Source organism: Schistocerca piceifrons, chromosome 3, assembly GCF_021461385.2.
Source record: "Schistocerca piceifrons isolate TAMUIC-IGC-003096 chromosome 3, iqSchPice1.1, whole genome shotgun sequence".
Taxonomy (NCBI): domain Eukaryota; kingdom Metazoa; phylum Arthropoda; class Insecta; order Orthoptera; family Acrididae; genus Schistocerca; species Schistocerca piceifrons.
Genome location: NC_060140.1, coordinates 505603605 through 505626140, shown reverse-complemented (window position 1 = coordinate 505626140; position 22536 = coordinate 505603605). Strand labels below are relative to the sequence as shown.

At 39.2% G+C, this 22536-nt stretch overlaps 1 protein-coding gene across 1 annotated transcript in view; it reads left to right on the top strand.

Annotated features, from left to right (window-relative positions):
- Nucleotides 1-1672, top strand: part of LOC124787857 (cytochrome P450 4g15) — a 50409-nt gene extending 48737 nt beyond the window's left edge. The window contains exon 12 of the mRNA XM_047254819.1: nucleotides 1131-1672. Within this exon, the coding sequence (XP_047110775.1) occupies nucleotides 1131-1318 (188 nt within the window). The 3' untranslated portion in view covers nucleotides 1319-1672. The remainder of the gene's footprint in view (nucleotides 1-1130) is intronic.
- The last annotated feature ends 20864 nt before the right edge of the window (nucleotides 1673-22536 follow it).

The window sequence follows — 22536 nt, the reverse complement described above, 5'->3', positions numbered from 1 at the left end:
AGTCCTTTTGTTGCGGATTTCGCAGTGATAACCCAATAATGGTCTGGCGTGGGGAGGAACACGGAAAATCTCTACACATCATGAAATATTCTAACGCTAGCCAATCTAAATGCTTGCACATACACTTGTGTGAGAAAGTCTGTCTTCTACACAAATAATTACTGTGAGCCAATCAGAGTTTCTGTTAACTAGGATTTTAAATGAACACTCTTTCATGGCGTTGCAGCTGGGAAACAGCAGGTTCCACGCTCTCCCATTCCGAGGCCTACAGTTGGCTTCGATTTCATCTTTCGAAGAAGGATTTCTTCTGTTGTCTCACACAAAATAGTTTTCCGGCTCACAGTCTGCCATTAAGGCTCCTGCTGTGTGGAGATGGGACTTGGTGAATTCTCTGTCTTCCATCTGCTCATTAGCGTTGCTTTCAGCTCCAGACATGTCTGTGTTCCTCTAGGCCTTTACAGTAAACTTCCATGTGGCACGAGCGAGCTAAGAAAAGCTGCAGGAAATAACACTATTATGAAGGGCAAGAAAAGAAGTAATGAGCTGGGCAACCATCGGTATCGTTGAATATTGTCTGCAGCTATGGTGCAGCTTCAAAGAACCAGTTACTGAATATTGGGACGTGCATATTACATTGTAAAATAGGTTGCATGACAGGTTGGGGATAAACTGCCACGCAACATTATGAGTGCTGTAACTAAGAATTCTTCTCTTTGACTCACTTGTCACTCTTCCCAACGAGTGACAGGTGTCTAACGCATGGTGCAGCATACGCAATAGCAGATGTGTACTGCAGTGTTGAATTTCGCGTAAGTTACATCAGATTCTGCAGATGGTGTCACACCTGACATATAGAACGATTTTGTTACAGTTCTTGACAATGAGCACGTGCCTTTTGTTTACATGTCTGTGACGATTGTACGTATTTGAGGAATTTGTTCTTGGAATGTATCAATTTTGTAACTGAAGTGTTCAGTTTTACTGCCTTTAAAGAGCACTCATTCCCTGTCTCCCAAAATTTATTGCTGTCTGATTACGACTAAATTTCTTGTGTTACCCTAATGCATGAATCTGTGTACCAACAGCGCTTTCCCCTTGAATTAACGGAGTGTTCTTGTGTGTTGTTACAGGTCGCAAGTACGCCATGCTGAAGCTGAAGATCATCCTGTCGACGATCCTGCGCAACTACCGCGTGTACTCAGACCTGACAGAGAAGGACTTCAAGCTGACGGCCGACATTATCCTGAAGCGCGCCGAGGGCTTCAAAGTCCGCATGGAGCCCCGCGTCAGACGCTCCGCCGCCGTCAAGGCGCACTGACGTCACACTGCACTCTCGCTCCCTGCCGGGTCGTCAGACGTCACCTCTCTCCGTGCATAAGATGCATCCTATACAAAGAGCGTATTTATTTAACGTAACTAGCTTCAATGTTTCTCATTATGTAGGTCCTCAGACACTTTCTGCTACAGTACTATTTTAGTCTAGTAACAAAGTAATCGACAATGTTAACGCACCAAAGACTTTAGCGTGTCTCTGTAGGTACTACTTCGGAGCTTCTCTGCGCTGGTAAGCGCGTGGTGAACATTCTGGATGCCTTTTGAGTTTAGGGTATGGAATATCCAAGGACCATTCTGTATATTCAAATTTGTTGTTTAATAAACGTTTTCCAATAAATACAGAGTTCTTCTTTCTGTAATCAGCATCCCTTCACTATTCTCTTAGTCTTCTTGGGCTGGAACTGCAGGGACACCGCAAGCGCAAGTTTATGATGAAAGCAATACTACACTACACTTATAGTTATCAAGAGCATTTCCTGCAGTGCTATTACAGATATTTAGCTTGGTCTGGGTACCGGATAGTTACAATTGGTATTAAGTTCCTCACGGAAGTTTAGTGCGAACCGTAATTATCGCATTGCAGCGAAACTTTGCAGATACGCTGACGCGTTAACGCAGAACTGATTTAAGCTGGAAAAAAATTAGTTCCAATTACGGGTATCAGGTGCAAAACTGGCGCTGTACAGCATCTGGGGCTCTGATTGAACAAATTGTGTAAGTGTTGGTGCATAATAAATCAACATTACGCCTTTCTCACTTGTTTGACCTTTTCTGCCCACGTCCCGTTCCTTATCCATTATATGTAGAAACATTTCTATACGTCTTTCTTGCGTTCACAGCGCCAGATTTGCACCTGATGGCAAAAATTTAGAATATTTTTTTCGAACGTAAATCGGCTCAGCATTAACGCTTTAGAATATCTACCAAGTTTCGCTGCCATATGATAATCAGAGCCCATAGTGGACCTCTGTGATCAGCTGCACTTCATGTAGAATCTAAGTAACAAAAGCAAGAAACACTAAGGAACTATCCTAATGGAGCGTATGAGACAGAAATCAGTAGAAGTGGTGTAGATTTACAGACAAACAAATGATTACAATTTCAGAAAAACTCGATGACTTATCAAGAGAAAGAGCTTCACAAATTGAGAAAGTCAATAAGCATTGGTCCACCATGGCCCGTATGCAGTTATTCGCCTTGGCATTGATTGAAAGAGTTTGTTGGATATTCTCCTGAGGGACAGTGTGCTAGATTCTGTCAAACTGGCGCTCTAGATCATCAAAATCCCGAGCCGGCTGGAGGACCGTGTCCATAAGGCTCCAAACGTTCTCAGTTTTGGAGGGACCCTGGGGCCTTGCTGGTCAATGTAGGGTTTGGCAAGCACGAAGACAAGCAGTAGAAACTCTCGCCATATGCAGGCGGGCATTACCTCGCTGAAATGTAAGCCCTGGATGGCGTGCCATGAAGGGCAACAAAACGGAGCGTGGAATACCGTCGACGTGTATCTATGCTGCAAATGTACCACGAATGACGACCAAAGGAGTCCTGCTATGAATAGAAATGCCACCCCAGACTGTCACCCCAGGTTATTGGGCGGTATGGCGGGCGTCAGTCAGGGTGGTATGTCACCACTGTCCAGGGCGTCTCCAGACATATCTTCGGCCTGGAATCTCATTGACTGCAGTAGAACTGTCTTCAGTGGTGAGTCCAATTCGAAGTAAGCGCCGGTGACTAGCGAAGAAGTGTCTTGAGATGCCCCAGACAATGGTGGGACACCAACGTGATTGTCACCCGCTATACGGCGTGACAGGCAGGAACGACGATCTGGGATTGCATTTTTTTTCATAGCACGACTTCTTTGTTTGTCGTCTGCGCTATCTTCACAGCACTGCGTGACATCGACGATATTCTACGTCCCATTTTGTTACCCTGGATGGCAAGCCATCCTGGGCTTACATTTCTGTGAGACGATACCCACCTGCACACGGACAGAGTTTCTGCTGCTTGACTTCGTCCTTACCAAACCCTACACTGACCATAAATGCCACTTGATCTCTCCCCATTTGAGAAAGTTTAGATCATTATAGGCAGGCAGGACCCTCCAACCAACTCGGTATTTTGATTATATAACGCTCCAAGTGGACACAATGTGGCATGATATCCCTCAGGAGAACAGCCATGCCAAGACGAGTAACTGCATGAATAAGGACTAGAGGTGGACCAACACTTTATTGACATGCTCAATTTGTGAAGCTCTTTCTTTTGAATAAATCATCCACTTCATTTTAAATTTTTATCATTTCTTATTTGTATATGTAAGGCATATCGGCCCATTTCCATTCCATTCGGATAATTCCTACGTGGTGTGTCCTTGTTTCGTCTTAGGATGGTACCTACAGGTACTTGTGTGTACTCTCCATGTCTTAACTCGCTGCATTTGTTTGCATTGTAGACTTGGAGGACGCTGAAAGCACATCAAATGGCTGCAAAATCGAATGGCGAAGATATTAGACATAGTTTTGTTAAGCAGTCTCAAAACTGAACAGTATTCTCACTTGATCACACCAAGAATCACGAAATCCAAATTTGCATGCAAGGCAAATCCATCTCTCTGAAAGCACAAGAACAAATCAGAAATCATAAACAAACAGTGCTGGCCAAAGATTACTCTGAAAAACTATACTTTATTCAAGTGCTCTAACAGTCTGACGAAGTAAGTGTCAACAAGAATAGATGTAGTATTTACAAAAGTGGTGTGAAGAGTCAGCATAGGATGGAAATAAATAATGACACTTGAATACCTGCGTCCTTAAGCCAAGAACACCTTGATTGACATAGATTCTTCTTCTCTTACAGTATGTTTCCCTGATCATTCACAAATTATCATACACTTAACACCTGTGTATGTGATTGTAATTGACTCCTTCCATGCTAGTTGTAGCTATTGTCCACAATAAGCAAAGTCTTGATTTGAGAGGAGTAAGATTACGATAAACTTTTTAGTTTACTTTACGTTTCTTGTAGCGTTGGCTCCAGTTCTTCTTTTCTAGAGGTCTGATTCTTGAAGCTGAAATTCTCACATTTTAGGTCCTCATGGCTGAATTGATCTAAATAATTTTGAAGATCGTTGTTGCAGAATTTTTGTTTTTAGGTTAATTTATTTAGTCAAATTTTAGTATATCACACACACTTCAAAATTTTTACATTAACAAAGCCGAAGTTATATTGGTCGCCCAAAATACAAAAATACGTCTGATCACAACAGAGGCATGCTTATTACATATTCACTTTGCAGTAATAACAGTATTCCAAAAAGTTTACAATTTTTCCTGACGAAACAAATTTCTATTAGATTCAATTATAAACTCGTAAATGAATCCAGAAATAAACAGCACTAGATTGCGTAATTAATAATAGAAATTTTAAATGTGCCAAATAATTCGTAATCTCAAATGTTCCAGTATAAAATAATTTTCTGTACATTCAGAACTAGTATTTATCGATTATAACATCCATAAAATAATCCCTATTTATAAATTTTAGCTTGAAATATAACATATTGTGTATAAAATCATTTAAAACTTTTCAGCATAACAGTTGAGATAATACTGAACCATCCAAAATTCGAAAAATGTTACTGATATCGCCCTCACGTAATATGGAAACAATGTCTTTAAAATATTTTGTTGCCTACTATAAGTTTTGCCAAAAGCTACACAAAATGATGCCAAAATATAACTACAGATGAATAGAAATATCTGATACGTAACATATTACAGAAAATGTAAGAAAAATATCTACTATACAAGTCATAAGCTATACATTTATCAGGACATGGCATTCAGATTTTCAAATCTGTGGAACATTCTGTCTCAAGACAAATGATGTAAAGTCAAAACTACAACATTACAACACTAAAACTATATAAATAAGTGTACAGGCAACATAAATTACTAGAATTACAAATTACAAGTTCACATCTATAAAGTTACATCTTCAAAATCATCAAAAGAGAAGGAAAACATTATTCAGAGCCTAAGTGTACAATCAGTGAGCAGACTGAAAAAACTCACAACGACAAGGATAGACCAGAAGAATATCTCAATCACAAGTAGGAGTATAGCACAAAATCAATGAGCCACATAAACCAGAGTGTGTAAGGATATGTCGACTCATGAAAGGAGAAAATAATGAAAAAATATTAGGGCTTATGCTTATGAAGTGGGGACTGACCCATGAATCAAACCACACTGGTTACACACCAGCAGAAATTTTCTCGACACAACAAAATGAATAAAGTTCATAATCATATATCGATAAGTTCAACCGTATGTGAATAATAATTGTAGGAAGCATCTAGCCTCAGTCAATAGCAGCAAACTCTCCTTGAGTACACATACACACACACACACACACACACACACACACAGTCATGATGACCAGGGGTCCACAAAACAGAGTTAAGCATGAGTTTGCAGATAACTCAAGTTCCAGTGAGATACAATAATGCAGTACTCAGGATAAATAAAGGTAACCAGAGTCATAAATAGCTGTGAATGAGGAATTAATCGAATGGTTTGAGGACCAAAATCACTGTGTGCAATGAGAAATGTATACATCTCGTTATACAGCCTATACTCAATTTATGACCACAGTCGTAAATGTCTTCCACATTATTTGCTAATTGTTCACACAAACTAACCTATGTACATAGAAGCCTAGAAAGTTCGTTTACAGTTGATGAAAAAATACGTACTGAGTTTTGAGATAAGAAAATTTCGTTGTAATGTTTGACTACAAACCTAATAGTGCCTAATTTTATCACATTCTGATCATTATTTACAACATGGTCCATAGACAGTACTCTCAAACTTTTTAAGTTTTCGCATTCCTGTGATGAAAATAACAAATCATCAGTCATAGAACATCAGACTTCCACAGCATTATTTAAAGTTACATAATGTATTGGAAAGTTAATCCCCTAAATTGAAAAAAAAACATTTATGTGGAATAACACAGCCCACTTTTCTAAACAAATAGTTCCACGAATTCTTCATACAGAATAATTCCCTGGCTAACAATTTACAAATTTCAGCCACAAGACTGATGTAGTTGACAGATGCTTGAGTAAATTACCCAGTACCTATGATCTCTTGTAAGTCGACTGGACCAGCAAGGTTGCAGTCATACATGAGTGTGGGAGTGGATCAACTTAGATTTCTCATCACAGGTTCCAACAGGTAGGTAACTTCCTGTCTAGCTTTCACATCGAATCCTGAAACATTGTTTTGTGTACTAAGTGTGCAGTTCAATGGCTCCCTCACATCACATGGCACATGTTTTGCCTATCTATACTGAAAAAATATGTATATAGAGTTCACATCAGAATGGATTAAAAAGTGTTCACATATGAAACTTTAAGGTATATTCCTAATATTTACAGTACTTACAAATAAAACGAGTCTTCACTTAGTTTATCACAACACCCATGATTTTACCCAAACGGGTTCAGGAGAATTAAATTTATTTATTCTCTGCAGAGTACATGGGAATAACGATAATATTTATTACTAATAGCATGCTATGATAAGAAATGTATTGTTAGATATTTAATGGCATTGCCTCATTTCAAATCTGTAAAAGTATCTACTTATTTAGTGACATGGCATATATGTATCAAATTCTAAAGCAAAAATCTATTATAAAACAGAATTATATAGTTTTATGATCCAGCAAATGTAGTGTGGCAAAGATTTAAACTCAATCAGTAGACAAAACATAACCATAGAAATCACATCATCTTACATACTACATCCCTGACAAAGGAGAAAGAAAAAGAAACAAAAAAAATGAGATACTTATGGATCATGTGTCTAAGTTTTCAGTTCAATGATATTGTGTAATCCAAACAACTTCTTAAATTTAGGATACAAAAATCCATATGCATTAGGATACGGATTTTCAAGAATTTCGAATGGTCCTTTATCAACATCGAAAAATTTCTTTATCTCAGATGTCAACAATTTAGATTTCTCTTTGGCTTTCACCAACACAAGGTCTCCTACCTCAAACTTAGGAAATATGCCTTTCCCATCATATCTCTGCTTTCTCCTATCCCCCTGCTTTTTCACCATCTCCCTGGCACACTCTTCTCTTTCTTGCGGTGACAGGATTTTATGTGGAGGAGATTTAACATTCTCAGAAGTAAATTTAGCTGGTCTGCGATTAAAAATGATTTCAAATGGTGAAAAACTTGTTGAAGAATGTTGTGAGCTCTTCATTATAACCTCAAAATCACTGACATAATATACCCAATTGGTATAATTCTTACTACAATATGTTCTAAACAGTCTTCCAATTGGTTTCTTATATCTTTCAGCAGGGTTACTCGACGGATTGCCCACAGAGGATAGAGTATGCCTTATTTTTGCGTGATCAACAAAATCTTTCCAAGCTTGAGATGAGAACTGGGGATCATTGTTAGATAAAATTGCTTTAGGATTACCTACCTGATGAAAATATGTGTTTTCAAACTTAGAAATGATTTGCTTACTGGCAGCTTTCTTAAGAGGAAATAGCTTTATGAACTTTGAAAATACATCAGGCACCACAAAAACATAACAAAGTCCATTCTTAGACTTAGGCCAAGGTCCATGAACGTCCACAAACACGAGATGTAGGTTACTTTTAAGCAGTATGTTTTGCATTTGGCCTCTATTTCTTTGGTTACTCACCTTCACCCTTTGACATCTGTCACAGTTGCAACCTCCTTCTTGACTCTCCTTCCTATGTTATAATTAATAGATGTTTTCCTGAATCTTTTGTGTTCATTTGGTTGATCCACAATGACCAAAACTCTCACGTTCATAAGTAATTAAAGAATCAATGCACTGTTCCAGCCAACATACAGTCCAATCATCTGAGTCAGTCTTACGTCTCCTGAATAGAATACCCTTGTATACCTTTTAATATTGTTCCATCTTTTCTCCTCCTTTTCTACCCAACATGCTCTTAGCTAATTTCATATTTTGATCGTGATTTTCATACCTGCAAATGTTTTTGTAAATTCTCAAAATCTCTTTTTTCCTCTTTCACATCTCTCAAGTACATAATTTTAAACTCTTTCATTCCTTCTCCAAAGTTGTTGGATGATAACTCCCTAAAGGTAGCCTAGACAATGCATCAGCAACTATATTGTCTGTGCCATTAATGTATTTGATTTCATAATTGAGCTGCTGTAAGAACAAGGCCCATTGAATACTTCTGTTGTGGTACAGTTTACACACCTGGAGATAACATAACGCTTTGTAATCAGTATAGATGATGACTTTGTGACCTGGTAAATAATTTTTAAACTTGTTGAACACCCAGTGTACAGCCAAAAGTTCTTTCTCAGTTATAGTGTATGTCCTTTCATGTTTCTGCAATACTTTACTAGCAAATGCAAGAGATCATTGCTCAATAACACCTTCAACTTCAAGCTCCTGAAATGATTGAGCACCCAAATCAACATCACTAGTGGCTCTCATAATACAAAAAGGAAGAGACAAATCTAGTCTGAACAGTATCTGACTTTGACACAACTGTCCTATGATCTCATCGAAATCATTCTGACGTTCCTATCCCAAACAGTACTCTTCTTCAAAAGTGCACACAGACATGAAGCTTGGCTGCTACAAAATTTTCTATGGAATCCATTTAATACAAAAAATGATTTAATCAGTTTTTTGTTGTGAGGAGTAAGAAAATTAGCAATAGCGTCAAGTTTCTCTCTATCAGGTGCAATCCCTCTCTCAAATATAACATGTCCTAAAATTTTTGCTTCTTTCACACCAAATTTACAATTACCTATTTTCCAAGTTGTACCACCTGATTTCAATGTTTAAAACACATCTCTTAACAGATCCAAATGTTGTTCCCAAGTCTTTTCACTGACCAAAATGTCATCAACATACACAATTAATTTTGAACTCACTTCACTTCCCAAGACAGAATCCAGAGCTCTTATGAATTCAGCTACAGATACATTTAGCCCAAATGGTACCACACAGTATTGATAACACTTACCTCCATAAAAAATGCAGTGTACTTTCTAGAAACAATTGCAAGTGGGGCCAGGTGAAATCCAGAGATCAAGTACAAACTACTCTTGAATGTCACAGAATCAAATTTGTGTAACAGCGCTTCTATATTCTCAGGATGGATATTCTCTCTGATAAGAACCTTACAAAGATGTCTAGAGTACAAAACATTCTCTTACTTACCCCAACCAAAGGATTATTGTAAGCACTCCTAAGTCTCTCAATTACTCCTCCTGTTTCCATTTTCTGAATTTATTTCTCAACAGCTTTCCTTTTAGAAAATGGTATATTACAGGGCTTTAGAAAGAAAGGTTGATCTCTAAGGTAAAGCATGCACTGATAGCTTTTCACTTTCCCTGGTCTTTCACACAACACATTTCAAAACTTCAGTAACAAATTCCTAAGTTGTTCCTTCTGTTGGTCATTAAGAGTTTCAGCTTGCCTCACTTTAGGATCTACTACAGTTTTTAAATCCTATTCCTCTGTCTCATCAAAGTTTATATCGTCATCAAACATCTGGTACTCGCCTTGTTTCACAATGTTTTGCAAATGATTAGAACTTTTCCCACAGTTTAAAACACAGAAATTAGTTTCCAGGTAAGTATTACATTTAGGTTCCAAAATAAACAATTCCTTAGCAGTCCATCCAAAACAAGCCTCAACTTTCACTATCCAATCAATACTGAGAATTATATTTTCTCCCAGACTAGGGATCACTAAGCATCCATGTTCAAAGGTCTTGTCTTCTGTGCTAAAAGTTAAAAGTTTTTGAGATTTTACCAGTCTGCTTAGCTTACCAGTAGCATATCTTATCTTTGCACCTACAAAGGGCATTTCCACAAAATTCTTGCTACACTTGATGTTGTCTTTAAATTATTCAGATATACCACAAGTTGGGCTACCTGTATCAATCAGACAGTTACCTTCCCACTGATCAGTCTTAATTTTAATGTAAGGACACCCAAAATCTCGATCATCCTCTCTGTTATCAGATACTTCATGCAAAAGAACGCTTTCAATTTCATCAAATGCTACATCCACACTGTCTTCACAAGGTTTTATCAGCTTTACAGGTATCATAGCATTACTCTGATTACTCATATTGGCAGGTAAAGATTGAACACAATGAATGGAATGGCACAACTAATATCACTTGTTACAGAAGGAACACAAAGCACATTACTGTCAAAATTACACTTCCTTCTTAGATACTCTTTCATTTTATTCCACCAATTAGGATACAAATTCTAACCACAGCTAACTTATTCCAGAATGAACCTGTTATCATCAATGTGGTCTCAAACAAACTTCAGAAAGTTTTCACCTTTATTCTACAGGCTCACAGAGACCTCACCTTTACTCTTTGGATCATTAGTCTGCATGACATTAATGAAAAATTGTTTTGACTGGACTGATATTCCACGGCCCTCACTTACATCACATACATCACTTACCTTACCTGTACTGTCAACATCATTTACAAATATCTCTGAAACTTCATTATTCTCAAACTCCACAAATGCCTGATACTCATCATCACATTCCTCCAAAATTACTTTATCAACAACATCACTAAAAATGCAAGTCTCATCTCCATCGAAGTCACTTATCTCACCTACACGCATTAATTGCAATAAGCCACCATTCTCAGGCTTACCAACCTCAGTTACTTGATAGCTCTCATTCACATCTGTAAGAAAAATACCAGCTATTTCAGATCCAACACAGTCATCACCTGATTTACATACATCAACAATACTGTTTTCTGCCCAAGAGAAGAAATATTAGTACATAATACATCAAAATTCTCACTCCTCTCACATTCTAGTTTGTGATTAGCACTTACATCACCATTATTAAACAAAGTACCCCATAACTTTTGATCAAAATATAAAAGAAAAATCTGATATTCCTTCTTTTCAATTTCAGATACATGTGTCATGTCATTAACATTGTTATGTGTAACTTGGGGATCCAGCAGTTGTTATGTTTCCTCGAACCAAAACTGTGGACCTTCATTCAGACGAACTGCCATTCCCAGGTAGCTACTTCTATGTTCGTTTCTTCTATTAAAAAGCATATGGTTATCCCCATTATTACTATCCTGCTGTTGTTCAGAATTTCTCTCTGTATTGATACTTTGCTCCTGGTGGAAGTTAACATTACCTCTGCTTCTGTGATTACTCCCATTGGGATTTCTATCATTCCAATGGCACATACTTCTTTCTACTGTCATATCCATCCTGTCAACTCCCACTGGGATTTCTATCATTCCAATGACACATACTTCTTTCTAGTGCCATATCCAGTCTGTCAACAAGTCGTAAATTAATTGTTCTGGACAATCGTCAGGTCCTGTACCAAATTCCACTGCAATCTTCTTGGTAATCTCCGTTTAAGTGCATCAGTCAAGGTAATTTCGTCAAATGGTTTCTCAATATGTGCTAATTTTTTATGTTGGTTCTTTCAAAGTGCTGTCCCTATTCCTGTAATTAGGACCATTCAAAAAGTCACTTGTGATTCCCCCCTGTTCAGCTTCTGACCAAAAGTTATTTAAAAAACTTTTCTCAAAACTCTGAAACATTTCCCATTGATTTAAATTTAAACTTTGCCTTCAAAAAGTCTTTTAACAAATTTAATTTTTTGATTGTCATTCATGCCTGACACAAAACTATGTCTTCAGTGGTGCAGAAAATCCACAGGATATAAATTATCTGATGAAAAAGTTTTGATAGGAGTGTTGGACCACTCAGTACCATTGTTTGCACACAGATTTTTGTGAATGAAAATTTCCTGAGCTGCTGAAATATTTTTATCTGAAAAAGTTACATTAGTTTGCTTATTGTTTTCTACATTTAAAATATTTTGGTTTCAACTGACAATATTTTGTTGAGTTTTTCCACTACAGCCTTCTTTTCAACTCTGACGTCAACAACATTCTTTGATTGTTTCGCTGATTCAGCAACAAACTCATTTCCCAAACCAATAAATTTATTATCTAAAACATCAACTTTTTCATTCACACTTTTTAGTCCCTCTGACAAGCAATTTTGTAACTCTGAGATGATCTACCTGATTTGTACTCTGTCCATTTTGCTAATGTTTTCAATTCTTATTTCAGTTAACTGATCATTAACTGCACTAAATTTGCTATTTTTATCTGTCTTTATTTTCTCTGGTTTTGCCAAAATTAACTGCAAAACATCAGTCTTTACTGTTTCTTTACTGACTACGATTTCACTCGGTTCAAACATGTCCTGACTGGATCCTGCTGCTTTCATTTCTACCTCACTTTTGCTTTCGTCCCTATTCATTTTGTTAACAAGCACTCGATTCCACAAGCAAATTAACTTCACAAATAATTCGTACTCATCTTTCCTTTCTGATGTCCCTGGTTGCAGTTGTAAAGACCTATTCACTTTCATTCGATTCGGTCCATCATTACTGGTAGTACATCATCACTGTTGGTATGATTTGCTTTGTGGGCCAGCCTTCGGTTTCTGCTCCGTTTGATAGAAAATTTATTCTTCCATAAATTTCAAAAAGTACCAAAATAAAGCACTTTCTGCAACAGACAAAACTTTATTATTAGTCAATTTATTACTGACGATGCCCACACTTGAAATCTACCCCTTCCTTCCTAGTTGCGGCTTCTGTCCACGATAAGCAAAGTCTTCTCTGAAGATTTGCAAGGAGTAAGATTACAATAAACTTTTTAGTTTACTTTGCTTTTCTTGTAGCGTTGGCTCCACTTCTTCTTGTCTAGGGATCTGATTCCTGAAGGTGAAATTCTTACATCTGATATCCTCATGATCGAATTGAATCTAAATGATTTTGAAGATCGTTGTTGCAGAATTTTTGTTTTTACGTTCATTTAGTTAGTCACATTTTAGTATATTACACAGTCTTTTGAATTTACATGTTAACAAAGCCGAAATTGCATTGTTCGCCCAAAATACAGAAATACGTCCAATCACATCCGAGGCATGCTTAATGCTCCTTCACTCTGTGGTAATAACAATATTCCAACAGGTTTACAATTTTTCTTGACAAATGAATTTCTACTAGTTTCGATTTTTACTTCATAAATGAATCCAGAAATAAACATATATAGTTCGCAGGAGAGCTTCTGTAAAGTTTAGAAGGTAGGAGACGAGATACTGACAGAAGTAAAGTTGTGAGGACGGGGCGTGAGTCGCGCTTGGGTAGCTCAGATGGTAGAGCACTTGCCCACGAAAGGCAAAGGTCCCGAGTTCGAGTCTCCGTCCGGCACACAGTTTTAATCTGCCAGGAAGTTTCAACATAAATAGTACTAGATTGCGTAATTAATAATACAAAATTTAAGTGCGCCAAATAATTCTCAATTTAAATCTTTCTAAAAAAATTTAACTGTATATTCACAACTAGTATTTGTCGATTATAACATCCAAAGTAATAATTGCTATTCCTAAATTTTAGCCCGAAATATAACGTATTGTTTATAAAACTATATGAAATTTTTCATAAAAACAGCTGAGATAATTCGAAAAATATGTCTGGTATCGACAACTACTGTCGAGGATAAGTAATGCTAGAGGAGGATATCCCATTACATGATATAACAAATTCTAGAAAATTCCATTGAATAGATACTATATAGCAACATGACCGATTTCAAACAATAAAATGCACGAAGTGAATCAGCCCTTCGCGCGACACGTGGCAGTCCGTAACACTTAGCGGCTCTCCATGCTGGTTGATAAGCACCCTGCAAAAAAAAAAAAAAAAAAAAAAAAAAAAACTGCCTGCACGCCATCCTACGATAACCGCTAACAGCTCGAAGCCACGACCAAACATCACTTTACAAACGTGAACTACTCTCGCATCAAAGAGCGCTAAATATCCAATTGCCAGAAGCTTAGATAGGTAAAGATCCATTCAGTTTCAATTTGTATTTTGAAATGTGTCCTCCGGATAAAGTAACTTCATTAGAGGAAAAAAATCCTGCAGCTAAGTGTCATCGAAAAATGTGAATGATTTAAAAGTTTCAAGTGTGTCTTATCACGTCAAGAAGGCACATTCCAATGGCGATGGAGATATCTTTTATGCTTAACGACCGCATAAATGCCTTTTGTAAGAAATCTTTAGTGATATGAAAGGTTAAAAAATCAAGAATAATTGTCCCTATCACCAGAAAAATTACGATGCTCTAGACCAATGTGTATGGTTGTCTAGCTTCATTGTTCAATGACTTTCGACAGTAATAGTTTAAGAAAACTCTTACATTGAAGAAATGAAAAAATTAATGGACTCGGACTGCGATTTTGACGAAGCCAGTTTCTTTCTCTACTAAAAGAAAGATTGACGAAAAACTAAAAATGGAGCTCGTACCGTTTGGTCATTGAACAATTCGGCTCCAGCCCTTTGCAGATGGCCTCAAAAAACCATAAATAACACATATAATCCAAAATTTGTGAATAATGTAACGGAAGGAAGGTATTTCTTACTTGTGTTTACAATAATTGTGTTTACAATTCGACAGTTAACGTTAACTTATTATTCCGCAAGAGAGACTGTACACATAATTTACATGTTTCTATAACAACAACAACACAGAGAAAGATAAGTAAGGGTGAAAGTGACAAATAAATGTGAAATATAGGCTCATTAAAAGAAGATAATGTAGCATATAACTAGTCTCTTAGGCTCGTAATTTTAGTAACATACATTTGTATTTAGAGACTGAAAATTTAAGTCCTCGTATTTAAATACCGAATATGCAAAAAATAATTCTGTCATATATTTTACTTTGTGATTAAAAAGAAATGCTGTAGTATGATAGAAGGATATGTGCGATGATGATAGGAGAGAAGATACAATAGTCTCAATTCAGTATGTGTGTGTGTGTGTGTGTGTGTGTGTGAGAGAGAGAGAGAGAGAGAGAGAGAGAGAGAGAGAGAGAGAGAGAGAGAGGGTCGGAGGGAGGGAGAGAGGGAGAGAGATAGACAGAGAGAAAGGGTTCACAATCTAACAAGCTGTATCCCACCACACGAAATACGTGGTCAAGATCTACACTCCCAGCCATACAGAGCTAGAAAGCAGAACGAGTCGTTTTATTGTTTACACAAATATAGAATTTCACGTGTTGACGATAGTAATTTATTCTGTCAAGATCGCCTGTCAAGATCGAACATTATAAGTATTCATATAACCAGCTTTGGAAATTTATTGTCGTCTTCAGATGATGATTAATTCACAAACAGTTTCGTCATCTATACCGCTTAGATGGTTTGTCAAAATTAACTGTAAGTAGGTTGTTTAGGTTTTTATATTGGTAACGCCACGTATCGCTCTGTATGAAAATCGCTGACTGCGCTGTGTGCAGTCTGTGGCTGGTTGGACTCATTATTGGAATTCTAACATTATACGTGGTGTCTGTTTGTTCTAAGTCGTGTCTCCCTACCACTTTCGCACAACGACGCTCTGAGCGCGTTTTTAAGGGAATTGACTAGTTTGAACCTGGGACCTGTTGCTGGTAAGGAGACGCCAGACCACACATGACATGTACCATATATGGCGTCACAGTCAGCGGTGCGGCTATATAACGACGCGGCCACGGCGACACAGCAGTCATTCTTACCACTTGAGAATGACTGAGGAGAGCTTGGTCGAAAGCTCGTGAGATTTTAGCCACCTGACGCGGAAGGAGGCACGAGAAAATTGTATTAATTCATATCGCCGCGAAAACATGCATTCGTACATACGATGAACGGTGTCCTGCGAAACACTTGTGCGTGCAACAATATTGTGCTCTTTCGGCAGAGTTACCACATATCACCATCTATCCTATTTTACAGAGCAGACAAGCCTCCGAACTCCACATTCTGTGAAGGGTCGTGGACGTCCAACCACTTAGACCCTAGTGGTAGTTTCAGTGTCCTCCTACCTCTTACTGTAGACGTTCACTACAGTAGCACGTGAACATTCCACCATATTCGCCGTTCTAGAGATACTCGTTCACAGAATCTGCTTATTAGTAATTTGCCTTTTCTCAAAGTCGCTTATCTCAATGAATTTCGCCACTTGCACCCCTTACCTTCGCTAGGATGATCCCCCGAGAGTGTCTGCTCCGCTTACATAATTTTGTTACCGCTTCACGTGCGCGCAACGCCACCAGGTGGCATCTAATGTCGCGGTAGGCAGTTTCATAATATTTTGGCCTATCACTGTAATGTCTTGTTACCAGGGCTGGTAGGGGATGTAAGGGGTGTGAACAGCATCAGGCGTTGAATGATCAACATAAAGGACACGGATGTGGCTTCTACACGTGTGAGACAGCGTTATCAGCATTAACAGAGTTTGAGAGTGTAGGTCTCCATTTGACCAGACGCTCGAATCGCGTAATATCCAGAATTATGGGGTGTTCCATTGTGACAGTAGCCAGATGATGGAATACATGGGAACGTGAATCCTGGCACACTCGTCGTCCGCTGTGCATCAAACACATTACCTCTTCACGTCTGCGGCTGCCATCTGAAAATAAATAATTGCTCCAATTAACATTCTGCGACGTCCCGCAGCATTAGTCGGAGACCATCGCGAGCCGGACTAGGGAATTATTGGACCAAGCGTAGCTTGCCGCTAACCACACAATACAAACAAATACGTTTGGAGTGTTGCCGTGATTGGGAGGCATGCGCTGCTGATGAATGGCGTCGCATTGTGTTCAGTGACGAACTACGATTCTGTACTACCCGGATGACCATCGTCGGCGAATATGTAGGCGGCCTGTAGGAGGTCCCCTTCCTCCAACGTTTTGGAGAGGCGTCATGGTGTGTAAAGCCGTCGGATATCACTTCAGGTTACGAATGGTAGTGATTGAGGGCTGCTGACGGCACAACGATACTTCATGGACATAGCGTGGCCTCATAAGTTACCTACCTAGCGCCAGTATCATGGTGCCAATGATCGTACACACGTGGCACATGTATCTGTGCACTGTCTGCGTGAGTTTAGGGTACTCTCGTGGCCAACAATATCCGAAGATCGGTCTCTGATAGAATATGATGTCAACTCCGCCCAAGTGCCAGTATTCAGGACATCAAAGACGACTTACTCTGTTGTGGGCCATCTTGGCTCAGGGATGATACCACAGATTTATGACACCCTTCACATCTGAATGAGTGCATGCATCCAAACCAGAGGGGATGTAATGTGCATGCATCCAAACCAGAGGGAATGTAATGTACATGCAACCAAACCAGAGGGGATGTAGCCGGCCGGTGTGGCCGAGCGGTTATAGGCGCTACACTCTGGAACTGAGCGATCGCTACGGTCGCGGGTTCGAACCCTGCCTCGGGCATGGATGTGTGTGACGTCCTTAGGTTAGTTAGGTTTAAGTAGTTCTAAGTTCTATGGTACTGATGACTTCAGAAATTAAGTCCCATAGTGTTCAGAGCCATTTGAACCATTTGAAAGGGGATGTAATGTGCATGCATCCAAACCAGGGGGAATGTAATGTGCATGCATCAAAACCAGAGGCGATATAATGTCATACTAATAAGTGGGCTCTTACCGCGAAGTTCTCTGTAATCACTGAAATAATTTAACGTGCACTCTGAGCCCGGGAAGTTTCATTTACTTTCTTCCTCCAGATTGGGTATTTCAGTTCTTTTTCTTTTCTTTTTCTGTCAGATAGTGTAGCTACCACGTTCTGAGAAGCTGGTGAAGTAAAGTCTTCCTCCGTGGTGTGAGGTTTCACGCTCTTTGCTAGATCTTAGGCAACTTTGTAACACGAAAGAGGAGCCTTTGTAGGACTCTTAGTTTATTTACTGAAAGTTTTCTTGTTGTATAATTTCTATTAACTTGCGGAAAAAGTATTCTCCAGATTTGTTGCCAAACTGCCGTGGCTTGACTCTAATAGTCGTTTGATTTTACTAGGAAGCATGCTTTGAGTAGCCAGGACTTTTAAGCAAATGACACACCGCTGTCATCCTTCATTTTTAACTGTAGTACGCATAAAATTTGAAATGAAAGTAACTTTCGTAGTGCTTTCTCTGTTTTCCTCTACTCATGTCTTTAGAGTTGCATGATAGATTTTAACCATAACGTTCTGTACTAAACATTGAAAACTTTGTCGATGGTTACAGTGAAACACAAATCACATGAGACAAAAAACAACTAGGAACGATCTGCATTCGACAAATCTAACCTTCAGATTGTTATTACATGAAGGAATAAATCACATAGTACGATTGGACTGCCATCTACCAAGCTACCATAGTAGCAACGCTTACTTGTAGACCCGCTACATACCACTGCTAGCGCATACATCACTCCTTTACTCAAAAGCAAACAAACTACGTTATTATGTTAACAAAACCACCGTAACGCCCCTTGGTGCAGTTTGAAAACCTCTTGTGATATATAGCATATTCATTTTTTAAATTTATTTACCATTGGCTTTGGGCAGTAAAGTGGCACACACAATGTGTGCGACGCGGCTACATCAGTGTTCTCGTTTGAAGTATCAAACGTAATACTGCAATAAGACTATAACACAGCATTAAAAGATCTAACAAGCAGACCACATTAAAATAGGATTTTTGTACTTTTTTTCATTTTATTCATATCTGTCAATTTTCAGCAACTATAGTATGTACTTCAGAAAATAATTCAGTCGTCAGTTGCACAGATATTTTTATTTCACGTTACCGGTTTCGACAGATTAATTTGTCATGTTCAGAAACCCACAAAATCAGGGATATTCTAAATAATTAGGTCTTGACCATACATTTTGTAAGTAGGCTGTTTAGGTTTTTGTGTTGGTAACGCCACGTAGCGCTCTGTATGAAAATCACTGACTGTGCTGTGCGCAGTCTGTGCCTGGTTTGCACTGTTGGAATATTTGCTATTGTAGTGTTGGGCAGTTGGATGTGAACAGCGCGTAGCGTTGTGCAGTTGGAGGTGAGCCGCCAGCAGTGGTGGATGTGGGGAGAGAGATGGCGGAGTTTTGCGGGCGGATGATCTGGACGTGTGTCCATCAGAGACAGTAAATTTGTAAGACTGGATGTCATGAACTGCTATATATGTTATGACTTTTGAACACTATTAAGGTAAATACATTGTTCGTTATCTATCAAAATCTTTCATTTGCTAACCATGCCTATCAGTAGTTAGTGCCTTCACTAGTTAGAATCTTTTATTTAGCTGGCAGTAGTGGCGCTCGCTGTATTGCAGTAGTTCGAGTAATGAAGATTTTTGTGAGGTAAGTGATTCATGAAAGGTATAGGTTATTGTTAGTCAGGGCCATTCTTTTGTAGGGATTATTGAAAGTCAGATTGCGTTGCGCTTAAAATATTGTGTGTCAGTTTAGTGATGATCAGAATAAGTAAAGAGAGAAATGTCTGAGTACGTTCAGTTTTGCTCAGCTGTTCGAAAATCAAATAATGTAAGAGATTTATCAGCACAATTCATTGATAAATTTTTCCAAGGGGATGTTTCAATTTATGTAACGTATAAGAAGTGTATTACAGAAACTTCCTTAGCACTGGTTTAGCAGATCTCAGTATCTTCAAGGAACCATAACGCCATGTGCAAAAATGTACATACAGTATGTCATTAATGTAAACGCAGATTGACAGACAAGTTATTTACAGTAAATAATCACATTTATGTAGATATCAAGCTGTTGTGCCACAACGAGGAACATATTTAAAATCATGTAAAAAGGTATAAGGTATATCACGAACTTATGTATAACAAATGTTAAAAATGAATAGGCTAATTTTTCACATTTTATAAGAGATGTCATACAATTCAAATAGTGTCTGTTTTTCAGTGCAAAATGAACATTCAACAAACCTTTCGAATTTAGCCGGCCGTTGTGGCCGAGCGGTTCTAGTTGTTTCAGTCCGGAACCGCGCTGCCGCTAAGATCGCAGGTTCGAATGCTGCCTCGGGCATGGATGTGTGTGAAGTCCTTAGGCTAGTTAGGTTTAAGTAGTTCTGTGTCTAGGGGCTGATGACTTCAGATCAGAAGCCCCATAGTGCTTAGAGCCATTGGAACCATTTTTTTCGAATTTAGTTAGTAACGTTTATACAAGGTATTTCACAATTCATGTTACACACTTCTAGAGGTTGTAGAGGGCACTTGGATCAAGTTTCAGATGGGAACCCATGTCGTTCAGATGGGAATCCATGTCTGGAAACGTCATCCAACGACGCTACAGAGCGTCAAGGTTATAGGCGCCGGCGACTGTAAGCACACTACTGGCCATTACAATTGCTACACCACGAAGATGAAGTGCTACAGACGCGAAATTTAACCGACAGGAAGAAGATGTTGTGATATGCAAATGATTAGTTTTTCTGAAGATTCACACAAGGTTGGCGCCGGTGGCGACACCTGCAACGTGCTGACATGAGGAAAGTTTCCAACCGATTTCTCATACACAAACACCAGTTGACCGGCGTTGCCTGGTGAAACGTTGTTGTGATGCCTCGTGTAAGGAGGAGAAATGAGTACCATCACGTTTCCCACTTTGATAAAGGTCGGATTGTAGCCTATCGCGATTGCTGTTTATCGTATCGCGACATTGCTGCTCGCATTGGTCGAGATCCAATGACTTTTAGCAGAATATGGAATCGGTGGGTTCAGGTTGGTAATACGGAATGCTGTGCTGGATCCCAACGGCCTCGTATCATTAGCAGTCGAGATGACAGGCGTCTTATCCACATAGCTGTAACGGATCGTGCAGCCACGTCTCGATCCCCGAGTCAACAGATGGGGACGTTTGCAAGACGACAACCATCTGCACGAACATTTCGACGACGTTTGCAGCAGCATGGACTATTAGCTTGGAGACTATGGCTGCGGTTACCCTTGACGCTGCATCACAGACATTAGCGCCTGCGATGGTGTACTCAACGACGAACCTGGGTGCACGAATTGCAAAACGTCATTTTTTCGGATGAATCCAGGTTTTGTTTACAGCATCGTGATGGTCGCATCCGTGTTTGGCGACATCGCGGTGAACGCACATTGGGGCGTGTATCCGTCATCGCCATACTGGCGTATCACCCGGCGTGATGGTATGGGGAGCCATTGGTTACACGTCTCGGTCACCTCTTGTTCGCACTGACGGCATTTGAACAGTGGACGTTACATTTCAGATGTGTTACCACCCGTGGCTCTATCCTTCATTCGATCACTGCGAAACCTTACATTTCAGCAGAATAATACACGAGCGCATGTTGCAGGTCCTGTACGGGCCTTTCTGGATACAGAAATTGTTCGACTGCTGCTCTGGCCAGCACATTCTCCAGATCTCTCACCATTTGAAAATGTCTCGTCAATGGTGGCCGAGCAACTGGCTCTTCACCATACGCCAGTCACTACTCTTGATTTACTGTGGTATCGTGCTGACGCTGCATAGGCAGCTGTACCTGCACACGCCATCCAAGCTTTGTTTGACTCAATGCCCAGGCGTATCAAGGCCGTTATTACGGCCAGAGGTGGTTGTTCTGGATACTGATTTCTCAGGATCTATGCACCCAAATTGCGTGAAAATGTAATCACACGTCAGTTCTAGTATAATATATTTGTCCAGTGAATACCCGTTTATCATCTGCATTTCTTCTTAGTGTAGCAATTGTAATGGCCAGTAGTGGATATACAGGGTGAGTCTGTGATAATGTTACATAATTTCTAAGATGATGGAGAAGGAGAAATGTATCAATTTGAGGAAAGGGTCCTACAGTGGGAACGAACGAGACGAAAGTTATAAGCGAAAACCGTTCTGTCAACTCAAAGAGTGGAATGCATGCACTAACACTGTTGTTGGTAAGATTGAAGAGTAGGCAACTTTCAGAGGTGTTAGTACGGACCAAAACAAGAAACAGTGTCCAGAAAACAAGAGCTCTAAAATGGATACCTTAGCAGCTATGAGCACTTGTTCAATAGTGGAGAGGTGTTTCACACTAGGTAATATGAACAAGTGCTCATAGCTGTTAAGGTATGCATTTTAGAGCCCTTGTTTACTGGACACTGTTTCTTGTTTTGGTCCATACTAACACCTCTGAAAGTTGCCTACTCTACAATCTTAGCAACAACAGTACCAGTTCATGTATTCCATTGTTAG